Below are 19127 nucleotides of genomic sequence, written 5' to 3'. Positions count from 1 at the left end.
TATATATATATATATATATATATATATACTCCATGTTTCAATAAACAAAGATGTATAAATAAATAGTTATACAACTAACAAAAAACATCTGAAAACAGCAACAACATGTATATTTATTTTGCAGCAATCAATGTAAATAGTCTTATTTTGTATGCAAAAATATTAGATGAGTTGGTCGAACAGCCTAATTGTAAAACTACATTTTTTTATGGAACTTCTAGAAATTGGCCATGGACAACCTCTTACAATTGTTATAATTGCATGCCTTTTATCAACCACAAAGGTGTAGAACCATGAATAGTTCTGATCACCTTGTGATCCATCCAAAGCGATAACATTTTATTCAATGAATTCCATGATGGTTATGGCTTTAAAATAATGAATCGAATGTGTCACAATGGTTTGCTTTGATAAAAGATAGGTAATGCTCTAATGCATGGAATCAGTCTTTACAACGATTACAAAACGTACAAATAGGAGCGAAAAAGAACGGTGGATGGGTCAGATTCTTTCGATTGACAATGTGTATGGGGGGGGGGCAGGCTAATAGTGACTTTGTGACTATATTCAACTGTGCCAGCCTTTCTCTGTGTTAAACGTTACCAACTCATTAGTGATTCAGGAAAAACATATAACAGTTTTTAATAACTAGCAGGTCAACTAAGGTCAGGCCTACACCTCACTATGCTCTCTCCACCTATTTGTTCCACATTTGTTTATGCGCCCAGTAGTGCTCCACAAGTCTTTCCCTGGGATAATGTCCCCTGCTAATGCCAACAGACAGCCATGATATTATGTGACAATGTCACCTTTATCACCCTTCTGTAATTGATGTAACAAAGTGCCACGTATCCACGGTGACAGACAGATCTACAAGCCTGGGGGCCACGTATCCACGGTGACAGACAGATCTACAAGCCTGGGGGCCACGTATCCACGGTGACAGACAGATCTACAAGCCTGGGGGGGAGGGGGGCATCGTGATCAAAATCACATTTATCAAAACCATAAATGTTTGTTATTGATCTAGAAACCTATGTGTTAAAAAAACAAAACATTTTGGCACATTTACAATGGTTTATAGTGTAAGAGATGAGGTAAACGCATGTTTGATAAATCAAAAGCACGAGTTGTTTCATAGTGTGTCCCACTCCCTCTAGTTTTGTGTTATATTTGTGCCATGGTTATTGTGGGTCTGTTTGCAAAGTAATGACGTTCACAATGACGTTTGGTTGCAATGTAGCTACGCTACCCAAGCCACTGCAATCCATTCTCACAAAAACCTCACAATAAAAACTCTCCCGGAGAGAACAGAGGCTAAGTGCTGCAGCGTCCCACCACACCCAATCTCTCAGGATGGCGAATGAGACCATCCAACCAGTTTTAAAGTAGCGCCATGGGTCAGTCTATCAGTACTGGAAAATCATTCTACTGCTGAAAAGTATGACAGTCAGTACTGTTCTTTTTGGGTTGATTGTTGCTGAATTCAGTCTTTCCCTTCACAATGCTGGTATTTATTACACGTTGTTTTATTATTAATCCGAACATCAGGGCTGGAACTGAGGTCTCTGCCCTTACCAGATATAGGCCTGGTCCCTGTGAAGTTGTGTGCTGCTAAAAACAACAATATCCACTCTAGGGATTATGAATAAATAACATGGGGGAGAATAGTCTGAGTAATTGGTTGTGTGTGTGTGTGTGTGTGTGTGTGTGTGTGTGTGTGTGTGTGTGTGTGTGTGTGTGTGTGTGTGTGTGTGTGTGTGTGTGTGTGAGTGAATAATTGAGGGTTCCTCTTCCCAATCTATGTCATGTCATTTCCAGGATGATTTTTAAAAGTTTTTAATGGCAGATCTCTGTTAAGACTGCAAACAGAGGTCAAGGGTTGTGTCCCAAATAGCACCCTATCCCATATCTAGTGGACTACTTTTGACCAAAGCCCAATGGGTCAAGTTCAAAAGTAGTGCACTACATAGGGAATAAGGTGCCATTTGGTTCGCACACAATATGTTCCTCTACTGTAATATGAAGATACCAGGAATGGCTTCTCCTGACAGACACACTTTGATTTTACTGTAGATTTACAAAGACAAAGAGATGTCAACTGGAGTGCACAATTTCTTACTGAGGCTGGGGATACTTCAGGTGTTTAGTGGAAGAAGGTGATATTTTAAGGACATGCAGAGATGTCATCGATGACAATGTTAGGATGGAAGAATTCAATGTAGTGGTCCTAACCTTAAAATGTGGACCTGTGTGGCTCAGTTGGTAGAGCATGGTCCTCGCAACACTGAGGTTGTGGGTTTGACCCTCATGGGGAACCAGAAGAGGGGGGAAAAATGGATGCACTCACCACTTTAAGTCGCTTAGGATAAGAGTGTCTGCTAAATAAGGGTTTCTTGGTCTGGTTTTTGCCCTAATACTACAAAGGTGATTCAAATAATCAAAACTTGATGATGAGTTGGTTATTTGAATCAATCAATCAAATTTATTTTATATAGCCCTTCGTACATCAGCTGATATCTCAAAGTGCTGTACAGAAACCCAGCCTAAAACCCCAAACAGCAAGCAATGCAGGTGAAGAAGCACGGTGGCTAGGAAAAACTCCCTAGAAAGGCCAAAACCTAGGAAGAAACCTAGAGAGGAACCAGGCTATGTGGGGTGGCCAGTCCTCTTCTGGCTGTGCCGGGTGGAGATTATAACAAAACATGGTCAAGATGTTCAAATGTTCATAAATGACCAGCATGGTCGAATAATAATAAGGCAGAACAGTTGAAACTGGAGCAGCAGCACAGCCAGGTGGACTGGGGACAGCAAGGAGTCATCATGTCAGGTAGTCCTGGGGCATGGTCCTAGGGCTCAGGTCCTCCGAGAGAGAGAAAGAGAGAAGGAGAGAATTAGAGAACGCACACTTAGATTCACACAGGACACCGAATAGGACAGGAGAAGTACTCCAGATATAACAAACTGACCCTAGCCCCCCGACACATAAACTACTGCAGCATAAATACTGGAGGCTGAGACAGGAGGGGTCAGGAGACACTGTGGCCCACTCCGAGGACACCCCCGGACAGGGCCAAACAGGAAGGATATAACCCCACCCACTTTGAATCAGTTGCGTAGCGCTAGGGAAAAAAACAAAAACTTACATTCAGGAGGGGGGCCCCTGGACGGAGTTTGGGAAACCCTGTGCTAAATTACTAAAATATGCACAATTATAGTTTTTTCACTACTGGTATGAGTATGTGTGAACAACTCCCCCGTCTTGTATCACTTCAAGTCAAGACTTTCGGTTCCCTTTCCTACACACTGGGGGTGTGTGTGTTTGTGGGAATGTGTGTGCTGGTCAAAGGCGGAGTAAGATCCTGAGTCAGAACAGAACAAGGAGACTGTTGTCAGGGAGTCAGAGAACCAGAGGCTAGAACCAGTGGCTATAGAGCCATAATCTATAGAACCAGAGGCTATAGAACCAGAGGCTACAGAACCAGAGGCTATAGAACCAGAGACTATAGAACCTTAGGCTAGAACCAGAGGCTAAAGAACCGGAGGCTAGCTGGGTAATCATGTCGTTCCAAGGGGAAAACAGCACTGCTGCAGGTGAGACTGTCAACGATTCAGGGGTATTATTAAACTGGTATATCAACTGGTCCAAATTCCATTCCTTACTTACAGCTTTTGTTGTTTGAAATTAGGTCTGCATTTGAGGGTAAATGAATGTGGTAGTGAGAAAGGTGTCGTGGACTTATTTAGACAAATACTTAAGTGACTATCTGATATTTCATGTGAATTATGGAAATATTACTGATATCCCTAACCTCGTGTAAAGCTTTGCTTGATGACAACAAAGCCTACCCATTATTGCAGGTACTGTATATGGCTAATGCGCAGGCCAGTCCCATAAACTACTGTATAGCCTATGTTCCATTTCAATGTTTTGCATAAAAGTAGCATGTTAACCTTTTTGGTAGGATATGTGTTAATAATGCTTCCATTAGTTATAATCCTGGGTGGTTATGGGAAAGGCATGGTTCAGATCCCTGTTCAAGTGAGACTTCCGGAATCTCTTCCTGTAATTCTCACAGAAGGTGGAGCTTCCTCTTTTAGGGCCTGTAAAGTACTGCAGAAGTAAGAAAAAATCTTAATTTGATCACCCTTTGCAGGAGAACTTTCCTGCAATGCAAGAGATGTTAAACTTGTAGTGTATTTGAGGTTTAAAAAGGCTTCTGAAGTTTGTAATTTCCCCCTTGACTTGATTTTCCCATATGAAAACTGCATCATGCCATACTAAACTGTCCATTCATTTTAATCCACATAATAATTCACATTTCCTGTTGCTGCAGAATTATTTTTACTGCTGTAGCAAACTGGCTCAAATTAAGATCCAACATCTGTAGTGAAAACCTGACTCATTTGGTTTCGAATGTCGTTCTTCCTCATTTATTGACCACTTATTCATGATTCAGAGCGGTAATAACTGAACATTTTGTTTCTGTTCTGGAATAACTTTTTCTCAATTTTCTCAGCTTCGAGTGGAGAAAGCAGTTGCTCATCTGAAGATGAAGGAGATATTCAGGTATCTTCAATAGCATCAGTGATGCCCCAGTGTTCCTCTATTGAACCCCCCCCCCCAAGATCTTATACTAATAACTCCAAGCATGTTGTTTATTTACTTTCTTATGCAATAAAAAGTAAGTAAGATGTGACTGATTTCTCTGTTCATGTGTCTGTTTGTTTGATCTGTCCTGTAGTGTGAGATTCTGGAAAAGCAGAGGGATGAGGCCAGTCAGAAGCTGTCTGAGATGGAGGAAGGTGAGCTGCACCAGTCAACATCCTTGATTACATGGTGGGAGCTCAGCTTTCCAATGAAGCTTCCGCAATGAGAATAAATGCGCACACATTGTAGGAGTCTATTCATCCAGCAGCCTAATACCAGCTTTCTCTCTCTCTCTCTCTCTCTCTCCACACTCCCATTGTCTCTCTCCCCCTCTCTCCTCAGTATCCTCTCAGCTGTTGAAGGAGATGGATGTTCTAGAGATGCAGTTCCAGATTGAACGCTCCTGCAGGGAGAGTGCAGAGGCCCTCGCTGTCAAGGTGGGGTGTATTGTGGTTACTGTAGTTCGTCAGGCGACAGCGTTGGAACTCCAAAGAATGTCTCAGTGATGTCATCCACTGAACCAATCAGTGTCCCACTTGGGTGTGCAAGTTTTGTGCCAGCCCAGTACTAACACAGACAAGTCAGCTAATGATTAAGGGCTCAATGATTAGTTCATAAGTTGAATCACTACTAGGCGGGAATAAAAGCCTGCACGCCATGTGGAATAAATAACACTGCTCTTAACAGATATCTTTCTCCTTGAACACAAAGGTGACAAAAGAGAACAAGGTTCTGAAGAGGAGGAGCCAAGCTCTGCTGCCACTCCTCCCTAAGCTTCCTGAATACATGGCCACCATGACCTTTGACCTGGAGTCTGACCAGGGGGTCGACCCCAACCCCGATGGCGACAGCGGTGAGGAGGCTGTGCTGCAAGGACAGGCACAGATCAGAGGTATAGAGACATTCTGAGATCCACCATACACAACAACTACCATCCCGAACACATACTGTATAATGTATGAACATGAGTGAGAGATACCAGTATGACAAGGAAATATAATTGAGATTTGAGAGGATTGTTTTTTGTACTTTTACCCGACCGACCAAGAAAATGTAAAGAGATATAAGATACCTGCTTATCTTCCTCTCTCACATTTCACTTTCTCTCTCCTTTTCCTCCTCTCTCTCCCCCTTTCTCGCTCTCTCTCCCCCACCCACCCTCTCTCTCACTCCATCATGGTCAGAGCTGCAGGCCTCAGTGGAACAGCTGCTGGGGGAGAAGATGCAGTTGTGTGAGCAGGTCGATTCACTGAAGAGAGAGCAGAGCCAGCTCGAAGAACAGGTAGATAGCTGTGTGTGTGTGTGTGTGTACTAAGTAAAACTTTATAAGTTTTTATTGTTTCCCACTCTTCTACATGTGCCACTCAGTTGGCCCTAGAGATTGGGGAGAAAGAGGCCATACTGAAGAAACTGTCCAAGCAGAACAAGAACATGAATAAGATGAAGAGAGGTGAGACCCCACTCAGACACATATCAGTGTTCCTGATGATATACGCTCCATTCATCTCATACCAAGGTCACATTCAATGTTTTATGTGTATGTGGGCCCGTAGTATCCCAGCTAGTGACAGAGGAGTTCACAGAGATCAGTCAGAAACTGGACCTGGAGCAGGGTCTCAGACAGCACGCCGAGGTCTTCGCTCACCAGGTACACAACCCTGTGTTTCCGTTTGTGTATTTCATTTCTGTGCGTTTTGTGTACATGCGTATGTGTTTCCGTTTGTGTATTTCATTTCTGTGCGTTTTGTGTACATGCGTATGTGTTTCTGTTTTCTCAGTGTGTCTGTGTGTGTGCCAGTTTGCACCCATCTGACACTCCTATAGGTGGCATGCCATAGGAAGACAAAGAGCAGCAGTTGCCTAAACCAGGGCCCCGGGGGCAGTCCTAGTGAATGGAGGAGCATTGGACAGAGGGAGGGCATGGCTACTTCCTCACTTCCTCATTCAGACACTCACTTCCTCATTCAGACAGGGGGCAACTTGTGGGGCGCGCGGGGAGGGAGGTGGGGTAGATACACCCATTCATTCTGTATTCATTAAAGAGGACAAATTAGCCAAACAAATACAAAGAGGTGTGAGAAGGAAGGGACACAGGCAGGCTGGTCACTTTGTAAACACACATATACACACACACACACACACACACACACAGCTCACGTTTCCCCAGCTGGCCCTGTTGTAAACAAAGGTGGCTATCTTTTCCTTCTATTTTTTTACGGGCGTCTAAGAGGACAACAAAAGTAGTCTCCCCTCTTAGAGCCCCCCCCCCCCCCGCTTTATAATGAGCACCCATCACGGCGGCAGTTTGAGAACGGGGACTATAGCTTTAAACACAACCCCGCCTTTAGCTTGACACTTTACATTGAATGCTGGCAATTGTCGCCTTTGTGCACGCTGTTCGCTATTTGCCAGACAGGCACATAATGGGACGCCTCGCAGGGATCCTTACCTGTGAAAAGGACCCCTACTGTTCTGAGACAACCACACAACTCAGCCCCCTTTACTCTTCATGCAATGCGAAGCATTATTTGTTTGATGGTGTGTGTGTGTGTGTGTGTGTGTATGAAGCCTCTATTTGTCTACTTTCACATGTTTTGAAAACACACTCCCCATTCATAGGTCTTCTCTCTCCGCATGTGTCGTGCTGCATAATAATGATGTGGGCCTCAAATAGGAAATAACTTAGCTAAGCATGTGTGTGTGTGTGTCTGTGCATGCGTGCGTGCATATTGTGTGGAAACCAGCAGCCCCTTTCCCTTGTCAAACAGCACTCCCTACTTGGTCCCTAGCTGTGTGAAAGTAGCCTTGTGCTATAGGGACTTTAGAGTGCTTACACCAGGGTAATTGGGAGTAAATATGGGACTGGTTGTTTTGTTAACTGTAATGATGATGTGTAGTCAAACACACAGATGACTGCTGTCGCGACACCTTCACTGTGTTCGACCTCGTGGGAGCCAAAAGTGAAAGTGACTCACAAACTTTCAATTCCTAAACTCACTGTCTCTGACTGTAACGGTTTTGTTAAACCTAGTTTCACTATCATTTGACCATTTACAGCTTCACATTACAGCTTTATCTATGCTGCTGGAAGGGAATTTGGCATCATTCTGTATGGGATTCCATATTCATTTAATTTGACTTCATACCACCCCTTTCCACTAGTCATACCTCTGATGACTGTATGCTGGTCATAACTCTTGCACATCCAAAACAGAATATGAAAAAGCAAATGAATGATTGACAATTGATTGATTCATGATTTATGGATTGATTGACTGACTGGCAGGTGTTGGTGAAGCAGAAGGAGACCCAGAGACAGAGCATGGTGCTGCAGCAGAGTTCAGAGACCAGTCTCCAGCTCCAACATGCTCTGGAACAGGTGGCCCACATCAGCAGTACCCTACAGGAGATACAACGCTACTACCGAAACCAGGTAGATGGGGCTTGTGTGTGTGTGTGTGTGTGTGTGTGTGTGTGAGAGACAATGTTCGAGTCTCTTTGAAACTACAGTATATTAGGCCTCCTGAGTGGCACAGTGGTCTAAGGCACTGCATTGTAGTGTCACTACAGCCTGGGGTTCGATCACAACCGGCCGTGACCGTGAGTCCCATAAGGCGGCGCACAATTGGCCCAGAGTCATCCGGGTTTGGCTGGGGGGGGCTTTACTTGGCTCATTGCGCTCTAGCGACTCCTTGCGCCCGCAGGCTGACTTCAGTCATCAGTTGAACGGTGTTTCCTCTGACACATTGATGTGGCTGGCTTCCGGGTTAAGCCATGTTTCGGGGGACGCAGCGATGAGACAAGATTGTAATCACAAAAAGGGGGTAAAAAAAGAAACTACAGTATATTTGTTGGCGTATAATACCTGAGCAATGGATCTGAATAGGTTACATTTAAATGTATAGGTCTAGGTCTCCCGAGTGGCACAGCGGTCTAAGGCACTGCATCAAAGTGCTTGAGGCGTCACTACAGACTCGGGTTCGATCCTAGCCGGCTGTGACTGGGAGACCCATGATGTGGCGCACTATTGGCCCAGCATTGTCTGGGTTAGGGGTGGGATTTCCTTGTGCCATTGCGCTCTAGCGACTCCTTATGGTGGGCCTGGCGCCTACAAGCTGACTTCAGTTGCCAGCTAAACAGTGTTTCCTCTGACAAATTGTTGCGGCTGGGTTCCAGGTTAATCGAGCAGTGCGGCTTGGCAGAGTCGTGTTTCAGAGGACGCATGGCTCTTGACCTTTGTGGTGGAATTATTGTAATCAAAAGAAGCGACTTTTAAGATTTCTTCAAAACAATCTTCATTATTTAATTACTGCAGTAATGGAGCTGGTTGGTAATCACCCCTGGAGGTGATCAATGAGAACTCAAAGAGCTGGTTTGAGCCACAGCATTTTATAGCAAAGTCCATCCTCCTTCAGTCTATATGACACGCAACAGATGTATGGAATGGGTCACAAGGTTTAGATTTGTATGAAAGATACTTATAATTCACAGCAGACAGTCTCTGCTGTAAAAACACGAGAACTCATTGTGTAGAGACCAGTGTCTGGCCCCCCAGACTGGTATAGAACAGAAACATTAACTCATGCTCTGGAATGCGGTATCCCCAAAGACATTGTAAATCTTCCAGAGGCCCATCCTCAGTAGAACACGCATAGATGAGCGTTCTAACAACCGCTTATTCTGTTGCATAAAACAACCACTTGATGCAATAACAGCATTATAACATAATCTTGTAATTTCCACCATACTTTCACCTCTCCCGAGTCCGTAGGGGAGTTGCAGCGATGGGACAAAACTGTAACTACCAATTGCGGAGAAAAAGGGGTAAAAGTACAACAAAACCTCAAAAATAGTCAGTAAGTCTAATACATGTCGCTGTACATGACTATCAAAGGTGGAACCGACCGAGTGTGCTCTGGAAGAGAGCAGTGTTCTGTCTGAGCTGCAATGTGTCAGAGGCCAACTGGAGAGCAGTGAGGAGGAGAGGAGGACCATGGACACCCAGCTCAGGGAGGCTCAGAACACTGTCACCCAGCTTCAGGGGGAAGGTACATTTACAGATGAAGTTTGGTCACAGTGAGCAGTTGTATTTCTCTTTGCCCCATTTTCAATATTCATACAAATGCTATTTTACGGTATTCAAATATGACACACTTGTGGTTGGTGGTACTTTCTCTTCGTTTTAGTGAAACAGCTTGAGGATAGGCTGAAAGACGCAGAGAAAGACCTGGTTTCAGAGAAGGACAACTCAACCCCTGCACTACCTCCTCCTCCTCCACCACCCCTGCCCCCACCGTCCTCCAGTACTGCTGTTGAGTAGGTATTCTATATACTATAAATACATAACCACGATATTAGCTGGTAGAGGTATCCTATTTCAAACAACTTGAACTTACATTGAAAATGAAAACTTGTTGACCTTTGTTACATAGCAAGGTGATGGTAATACCCATAGGTACATTTGATTAAATAATTTAGTTAATTTAATTAAACAAACAACTTTTGCAACACTTTCTCTTCTTCCTCTCTTCAGTCCCTTAGTTGTCCTTCGCAACAAGAGGAAGGAGTCAGCCAACAACATTGATAAGAATAGTGAGTGTTCTTACCATGTTATTATTACGCATTTCCACCCTCTTCGGAGGACAAAAATAAACTTTGTTAATATAGCTTTTTCTTTTGTTGTTACATGTACATTCTACAGGCATTTTACATACATGGCACTTGTTTTTTGTAGATGCAGTAGTTACTGTCGTGACTTTACATTCATTAATCTGACGACTGTTATTTATTTAATCCACTAACTATGTTTAATTGTTACCCCATTAAATTAATCATGTAACAATTAAGTAATTAAGATTTGGGGCACCACGGAAGAAGTTGTTTAGAGAGTTACCTTCTTCCAAATTAAACTCTATAAGGTCTTTACCTATAATGTTAATAAACAGCCATCTTATTAATCATTACCTCTTATCAAATACTCATTCTGAACGATCGTAACCTTCTTGGATCTGCAAAAACCCGCATTATTCAGTACTACACAAATTGGTTTAATCATTTATTTACTAGCTAACTAAATAATAACACAGAATACACACACACACTTACATGAGACAAAGGTCCCTAGTGGACTGACAAGATATGAAAGCTTGTTACAACATAGATGGAGAGGGGGGAGAGAGAGAAAAAGGACACTTATTGTACAGTCAAGGACTGTCTTCACATTAATCATATATCTTGCACACGAACCACCGCCCGTTTGGAATAATAAATTATGAATGTATTTACGTGTGAAATGCCTTTGTTCGTCGTTTATCTCGTCGGAACCAAACCTTCTCAGAAAGTTGTTCCAGCTATATGGCTCTGATTGTCCAAAAGGGATCTCCCCTCCCCTTTCCCGTTTTCTACTGTGGTTCACTCTGGACGATAACCAGCCATGTCGACAGTTCCCATTGGTGATGAACGTAGTAGGATAGTCTCACTTAGATGAGCTTTTCTCGATATTTGCCTTAAGAGAGCTATTCAGCTGTACCAGTGATTGTCTGAGGTGAGCTTCTCGACTCTTCCTCCTCGTGTTGGTATTCAGGATTCGGACCACGATGGACATGAGCTGCAACTCTTCGTCTCTCTGGTCCAAAGGAAGGTGAGTTAATTTCTTCACCTCGTGTTGAGGTTCAAAGAGTCAACCATTCCAAACGTGCAGCTCTCCACCTCAAGTTTCCTGGTCTAAAGGTTGATTCTCTTTCAAGCCTTTATGCACTCTTAGTAAAAAGGGGCGTTCCGTCATTCTGACAAGCTCTCTGACCGCACTCGGGGCGTGGCTACTTAATGTGCAAAGAATATCAAAAACTATTATCTCATTAGAAAACTAAAATCACATTCCAATCTTATTAACACAAATACCTTCATCACTTTCATATGTGTTCACAACATATTGGATGAAAATGTAATAACATTACAAAATGAAAAACAATATGACGTTTTCCATAGCTCCCCACTGACCATTTCCCACATTGTTATGTTAGAAATATTGTTCCATTATCACTTTTTGGATGTTTTGGGCGGGCAAAACTGTCTGTGAACAAAGACATTCCTTTGGTTAATACTAAAGAACAAGAGAGAGAGTCTCCCTCTCTTGTAATTTACGACCGAGTGTGAACGGTTGACGATCCAGCAGCTCCCCATTTCCCCTCTGTGGGAGAGAGAGAGGCCTGGTTACTGTCACAATCTCGTCAGTCTGACCTGACCCATTCGGATCCTCACAGGACAGTCATGACATTACATAGCAAGGATAAAGTAATTTGATATTTCTATATACTGTACATTGCATCTAGATAGATAGTACTTATTCATGATACATAGTTTTTTCAGTCCTAACTATTATAGAACATGAGCTTTTAAAACGCACCACTCAGCTACTCACAGTCCATCCCACCTATCTCCGTAAACCGGCCTCTTTAGATTTCCATATTTTTCTGTTTCACATCAATTTCAAACCTGTGTAAACACATAGTATCTACAGATTGTAAGTTAAAGATACATGTTTTTACTAAAAATATGATTATATTGTTGAGTGCAATTTGTTGGGTGATTTTATATAAATGATTTGATTTTTCAGCCATTCCTGAACCTGTGACCAGATATCTACTGATTCTGTCTCTTCATAGCAACATTTGCAGAGCTAAGTTGGTTGTGTGCCCCATAACATTCTGTTTGTGGCAAGAATTTTGTATAATCATTTAAAATGAAAAACTACATTTTCAATCAAGCCTTGTTTTGCGTATTAGTTCATAAACCATGTGCATGGTTGAAAATCTCTTCCCAACTATTTTGTCACCTGCATGGCACCGCAGTCAACATTTTGGTCTGCAAGTAAAACTGGCATATATGTTTTTAGATACATAAAAAAAATTGGGGCACATTTTGGTCTTTAATAAAGGGCAGACAAACAAGTTCCCTACCTTCTCCCCCGTCCACTTGCCTCCTCCATTTTTGCGGTAATGCTGCAATCTGTTGGTTGTCATTTTGGATAGAGCAAACATTTTCATATATGTTTGTTAACTGCACGTGACATAACTCTACCTTTCTTATTCATAATATCATTACAAAGATATTTCCTTTTTTTATTTTTTATTTTTCCTTATAAATAATGTTTTATTGTTTCATAAATTATTATATTTGAATTTAACCATATTATTTGTTGTAATATTTGTTCTGTCTTTTCTGGAGGATAAAACTGGAATTGTAACCAGCTTTGTATGACTTGTTTTAGAAAGGGCGACATTTTGAAAAAGGTTCCATTTTCAATTAACTGAAAGTGAGAGGTTGTGATCTGGATAAAGGCAAAGTAGGACATTTTTGAACAAGGGGTGAGCCATTCTTACTCTACTGGGGAACCAGTTCAGGTTTAAGTATAATTTTTGTATTTTTAATTATTTATTTATTTTTAACATTTATTTAACTTGGCAAGTCAGTTAAGAACAAATTCTTATTTACAATGACAGCCAACACCGGCCGAACCAGGACAACGCTGGGCCAATTGTGCGCCGCCCTATGGGACTCCCAATTACAGCCAGTTGTGATACAGCTTGGATATGTATGACTGATGTTTTTAGTGAGAGGTTTAGTGCTTTCATAATTAATACATTTAGCCCCCCCCAAACTCATATTCACTATATAAATAATTATTGTCTGTTCCAAATAAAGTGAAATATGTTTTGCTTAAATGGCAGGGCCATAAGTAAATAGGTAAACTGGGATATGCCTAAATAATTAATCAGGGTAATTTCTCCACAAATAGACAGGTATTTACCTTTCCGTGGTTGCAAGATCTTATCTATTTTTTGACAACTTTCTGTTAAAATTGGTTGTAGTAAGTTCCTTTCATTTTTTTAGGGATCTGAATACCGAGTCTGTCCACTTCACCGTCAGACCATTTTATTGGTAAAAAAAACTACACAATAATGTAAAAGTTGTATTTTTATGCGATCCAATACGTAATATGGTACACTGATCATCGTTTGGTTGTAATCCAGAGAGGTTAGAAACATTATCTAGAACCTCTATGCGGCTGTGCAGGGATCACATTCACAAGGTCGCAGGGCCAGATATATAACCAAGACCCATACACAGAAAATGTGCTGACCAGCTAGTGTCTTGACTGATATTTTCAACCTCTCTCTGATCCAGTCTGTAATAACGACATGTTTCAAGCAAACCACCATTGTCCCTGTGCCTAAGAACACCAATGTAACCTGTCGAAATAACTACTGCCCCATAGCACTCACATCTGTAGCCACGAAGTGCTTTGAAAGGCTGGACATGACTCACATCAACACCATCATCCCAGAAACCCTGGACCCACTCCAATTTGCATAATGTCCCAACAGATCCACAGATGACGCAATCTCTATTGTATTCCACACTGCCTTTTCCCACCTGAAAAAAAGGAACACCTACATGAGAATGCTGTTCATTGACTACAGTGCAGCATTCAACACCATAGTACCCACCAAGCTCATCACTAAGCTAAGGACCCTGGCACTGAACACCTCCCTCTGCAACTGGATCCTTCCTGACAGGCTGACCCCAGGTGGTGAAGGTAGGCAACAACACATTCGCCATGCTGACCCTCAACACGGGGACCCCTCAGGGGTGCGTGCTCAGTCCCCTCCTGTACTCTCTGTTCACCCACGACTGCGTGGCCGTGCACGACTCCAACACCATCATTAAGTTTGCCGACAACACAACGGTGGTAGGCCTGATCACTGACGACAATAAGACAGCCTATAAGGAGGAGGTCAGAGACCTGGCAGTGTGGTGCCAGGGCAACAACCTCTCTATCAACGTGGGCAAGACGAAGGAGCTTATCGTGGACTGCAGGAAACGGAGGGCCATTCACATCGATGGGGCTGTAGAGTGGGTCGAGAGCTTCAAGTTCCTCGGTGTCCACATCACTAAGGAGCTATCATGGACCAAACACACCAACACATTTGTGATGAGGGCACAATAACGCCTATTCTTCCTCAGGAGGCTGAAAATATGTGTCATGGGCCCTCAGATCCTCAAAAAGTTATTCAGCTGCACCATTGAGAGCATCTTGACTGGTTGCATCACTGCTTGGTATGGCAACTGCTCGGCACCTGACTGCAAGGCGCTACAGAGGGTAGTGCGTCGGCCCAGTACATCACTGGGGCCAAACTCTCTGCCTTCCAGGACCTCTATACCAGAGGATGCTAAAACAAATGGTCAAGGACTCCAGCCACCAATGTCATAGAGAGTTCTTTCTGCTACCACACAGCAAGTGGTACCGGAGTGCCAAGTCTGTGACCAAAAGGCACCAGAACAGATTCTACACCCAAGCCATAAGAATGCTGAACAGTTAATCAAATGGCTACCCGCACAATTTACAGTGACCCCCTCTGTAATGTTTTCATTTTACCCCCTTTTTTTCTCCCCAATTTCGTGATTACAGTCTTGTCTCATCGCTCCAACTCCAAAAACGGGCTTGGGAGAGGCGAAGCTCGAGTCATGCGTCCTCCGAAACATGACCCGCCAAGCCGCACTTCTTAACACCCGCTCGCTTAACCCGGAAGCCAGCTGCACCAATGTGTCAGAGTATACACTGTTCATCTGACGACCGCAGTCAGCCTGCAGGCACCCGGCCCGCCACAAGGAGTTGCTAGAGTGCGATGAGTTAAGTGAAGTAAAGCACCCCCCGGCTAAACCTTCCCCTAACTCGGACTACGGTGGGCCAATTGTGCCCCGCCCTATGGGACTCCCGGTCACGGCCAGTTGTGACACAGCCTGGGATCGAACCCAAGGCTGTTGGGACACCACAACACTACGATGCAGTGCAGTAGACCACTGCGCCACAGATGTCTTTATCTTAATTGTTTTGCACTGACTCTTGCACTGACTCTACGCACCCACTCACACATACTACACTGACACTCCAACACACACACTACATATGCTCAAACACGCAGAACACCCACATGCATATTGACGCCACACACACACTCACATATAGACAAACTTTCATACTTCACATACTTGGCTGCTACTCTGTTTATAATATATCCTGATTGCCAAGTCACTTTTACCTCTCCCCCACATGTACATACTGTATTACCTCAATTACCTCAACTACCTCGTACCCCTGCATATTGACTCAGTACTGGTACTACTTGCATATAGCCTCGTTATTGTTGTTATTGTGTTAACATTTCCTTTTTTATTTAGCAAATATTTGTCTTACTTTTTAACTCTGCACTGCTGTGTAAGCAATTCACTGTAAAGTCTACACCTGTTGTATTCGACACATGTGACCAATAACATTTGATTTGATTTTGATTTGATACTCAAGGCAGGTTTAGGAGGGAAATTAAGACCCTGGTTCTATTGTTCAACACAGCACAGCTCAAGTAGCCTATTCATTGTGTTGTGTCCCTTTCTCCAACAGAGCCAGATCCTACTTTGGACATGAAGACCCGAGCGGTGGATGCGATGATGGAGAGGATAAAGAAAGGCATTGTCCTGAGACCCACTCAGAGACCACAGGTAGGGCTAGATAGTGCATGTATAAATCAATCAATCAATCATCAATCAACCAACCAATCAGTCAATCAATCATGCTATCTACAATTGCAGTGGTGAGACATCTGACATTTTGTCTCCTATTTCAGGTCGGATCAGAAGATGACTGTGCCTGGAGGGTGAGCACTTTTGATACCTTTCTCATTATAATAATTGTTATAAAAGACTATTGATTTATTTAATATTAAAATGCTTTTAATAAATGAATCTTTCAATCACAGGACCAGAGGATTGAGAAGAGAAAGTCAGCCGTGCTGGAGCTGAAAGGAATGCTGGTAAGATGGGATCAGTTAAGAATTGGGAGTCCCATAGGGCAGCGCACAATTGGCCAGTGTCGTCCGGGCTTGGCCGGTGTAGGCCGTCATTGTAAATAAGAATTTGTTCTTAACTGACTTGCCTAGTTAAATAAAGGTTAAATAAGAATGTCAACAACAACAAAAAAAATCAAAAGATTAAGGATTTTCAATTCTACAAGAGAAGTGAGTCTGATAGATCGACGGGATTAATAATGTACCCTGATTGGTTTACTGTACTTTTGAATTCTTCTTTTCTTTGACCTGATTGGTTTAATCTCCTCCTCACCTATCCTGATTGTCTACTGTACTACCTCTACTAGGACACCATAAAGCACCAAGGCCACAGGAGGGCATGGTCACGGAATAGGTTCAGCCGAAACGTGGGGGAGGCAGAGCTACAGATGGTGCTACAGAGAAGGAGACGGGCCATGGCGGATGGACAGGACACCCTCAGCTCCGCCCCCTCCACTGTCATAACCCCTACCAAAATACAAGGTGCAGTAGCATCTCCATCCTTTGTTTTAAGAATTGGGGGACAGTCAGTCAGTTTGGGTTTTTAAGGGTTGCAGTGTCCTTTCTGGTTATTGTTTTGTCCACGGGCATTAAATTGATGGTACTACATTAAAAGATGGACTGGCCTGGTCGTGGATGGCTTGAAATGGTTTTAGGTCAAAGTTGGTTAAAGTGAAAGATTGATGCAGATGATAACAAACGAGGGACCAGGAGAACACATCATTAGCCTACCCAGGCTACGTTTAGACAAGCAGTCCAATTCAGATTTGTATTTTCACTACTTGGTCATTTGACCAATCAGATAAAATCTGAAAAAGATCTGATGTTAAAAAAGATGTGATCGATCAAAAGAAAAAAAAACTAAATTGGGCTGCCTTTCTAAACGCAGCCGTAGTGATGTTTTTCACTTACCTACAATATTTTAGATTTATTTATTTTTTGATAAAAAAATTGCTTATATACCATGTCTTTCCCCCAGGCCCCCAGCCGGGCAGTCCAGCAGCAGGAGCACTTCCCTGGGCAGGAGAGAGTGGCAGCACCCCTGTACTCCGGAGGCTCCAGAAAAACAGAGAGAAGAGGAACTCCCATATCAGAGAATCAAAACTGATCATCTGCCAGGAGAACATCTGAAAGTTGGGAAAACAGATGACTAGTTTTGGGATACTGTACCACAGTGTTTCCCAAACCTCTCCTTGTGTACCCCCAGCTAGTCCATATATTTGATGTATATGTGGAACCTTTGCCTTTAATAATAATAGTAACTAAAATGTGAGTGGCTTGGGTTAAGGCTTGACCTTAATCTTTGGGTTTTGGAGACCCAAAGGGGTGTGCATTTCTGTTTTTGCCATAGCAGCACACTCCTGATTGAAATAATCCAAGCTTGGTGATGAGTTTGACTTGAAACTGCTGTGCAGTGCTAGGGAAAACAATTACATTTGGATCACCAAGACCAGGATCAAGAAACACTAGGTTAAGGGTAGTAAAGCCAATGGCAAAGACCTTTCTGTGGCAGTAAGAATGTACAAGGATATTCTACTTGTGCTGGGTGTGAGAAATAACCCATCCATGAATTTCTCTCAATTCACATTCAATGTTGCAACGAGAAAAGCAAAGAGTGTGAAGAATGTGGTTCTGCATTGATGCTCTTATCGTGGAATTCTTGGTGCATTATTGTCCCGATGCTCTGAATACTTGTCTCTTTTTGTGTAGGGGTCACTTCACTCTAATACCTGCTATGCTTCAGCTGTGTAAAAAAAATAATACTTCAAAGTGGAAATAATACAATATTTTATTCACATCATGCCTCAGTTGCCATTTGTAAATGGAAAGCACACATGCAGTACCAGTGAATGAAAAATACACATACCACCAGAAAATAATTTCTACTGTTTCTTTTGAAGAGTGGACAGCTACCTTTCCTCTCATTCTGCACTCTGGACCTCCTTGTAGCTAGAGACCTAGCGCCTTAATTAGCTCACACAACAGAGGAATTGTGTCGGCTGCCATTTAGGCACTTCATATACTTGGGTTGCCAAGGTGTTGTCGAGCTAAGAGCACTCAGGTGATCTTAAAGGTCCTCCAGCTTCTGAAAGTGTCTGAAATGGAGGCTGGATGGATGGCAGCTTTTTGAGTTCACACTTCCACACACCCCTGCTCTTTGGTAAAAGCATTTGAAAAGGATGGGATTACTTTCACACTTTGACACCATTTTAGTTTCTGCTGCACGCTGTTCTGTCGTTATATATTTATTTAATTTGGCTCCTTTACTAGAAAGGTCTGCTTTTCACTTTCAGCATACATTTTTCATTGAGTGGCAAAAAAACAATCTCAAAGGTGGAGGATTTTTAAATAATGTTGCTACTCCCTTCTGTGTAGGTGTGTCTCTCTCTCTCTCTCTCTCTGTGTGTTGTGTGTGTTTGATGAAATAAACAGAAATAAAGTATCTTATTAATTCTACTAAATTTCTTCCACTGTCCCACTTAAGATTCTACTGTTATTTAACCATTTACAGCATACCTGGAAGACCAGAAGGTAATAGCAGCACATTCATTTCTGATCGTTTATTCCAGCTC

General features: G+C 42.8%; 1 protein-coding gene across 4 annotated transcripts; it reads left to right on the top strand.

Moving 5' to 3' along the window:
- Window positions 1-3264: 3264 nt before the first annotated feature.
- LOC110500461 (shootin-1) lies at window positions 3265-18352 on the top strand. 4 transcript variants are annotated; one of them, XR_016490304.1, is made up of 18 exons: window positions 3273-3594; window positions 4521-4570; window positions 4746-4806; window positions 4994-5088; window positions 5363-5543; window positions 5836-5933; window positions 6020-6101; window positions 6205-6299; window positions 7938-8084; window positions 9546-9699; window positions 9838-9967; window positions 10185-10243; window positions 11235-11291; window positions 16113-16210; window positions 16336-16365; window positions 16468-16521; window positions 16863-17037; window positions 17534-18352. XR_016490304.1 is itself a non-coding variant. In XM_036957886.2 (17 exons), exons 1-17 carry the CDS (start codon window positions 3561-3563, stop codon window positions 17683-17685), a joined length of 1695 nt encoding a protein of 564 aa, XP_036813781.2. In that variant the 5' UTR covers window positions 3265-3560; the 3' UTR covers window positions 17686-18352. The 4 variants fall into 4 exon arrangements, 1 of the variants encoding a protein (XP_036813781.2); XR_016490306.1 differs by having other exon boundaries at window positions 9838-9971; XM_036957886.2 differs by lacking the exon at window positions 11235-11291 and having other exon boundaries at window positions 3265-3594.
- The last annotated feature ends 775 nt before the right edge of the window (window positions 18353-19127 follow it).

Source organism: Oncorhynchus mykiss, chromosome 21 (genome assembly GCF_057628025.1).
Source record: "Oncorhynchus mykiss isolate SJ-2025 chromosome 21, ASM5762802v1, whole genome shotgun sequence".
NCBI lineage: Eukaryota > Metazoa > Chordata > Actinopteri > Salmoniformes > Salmonidae > Oncorhynchus > Oncorhynchus mykiss.
This window is presented reverse-complemented; position numbering and strand designations above follow the sequence as displayed.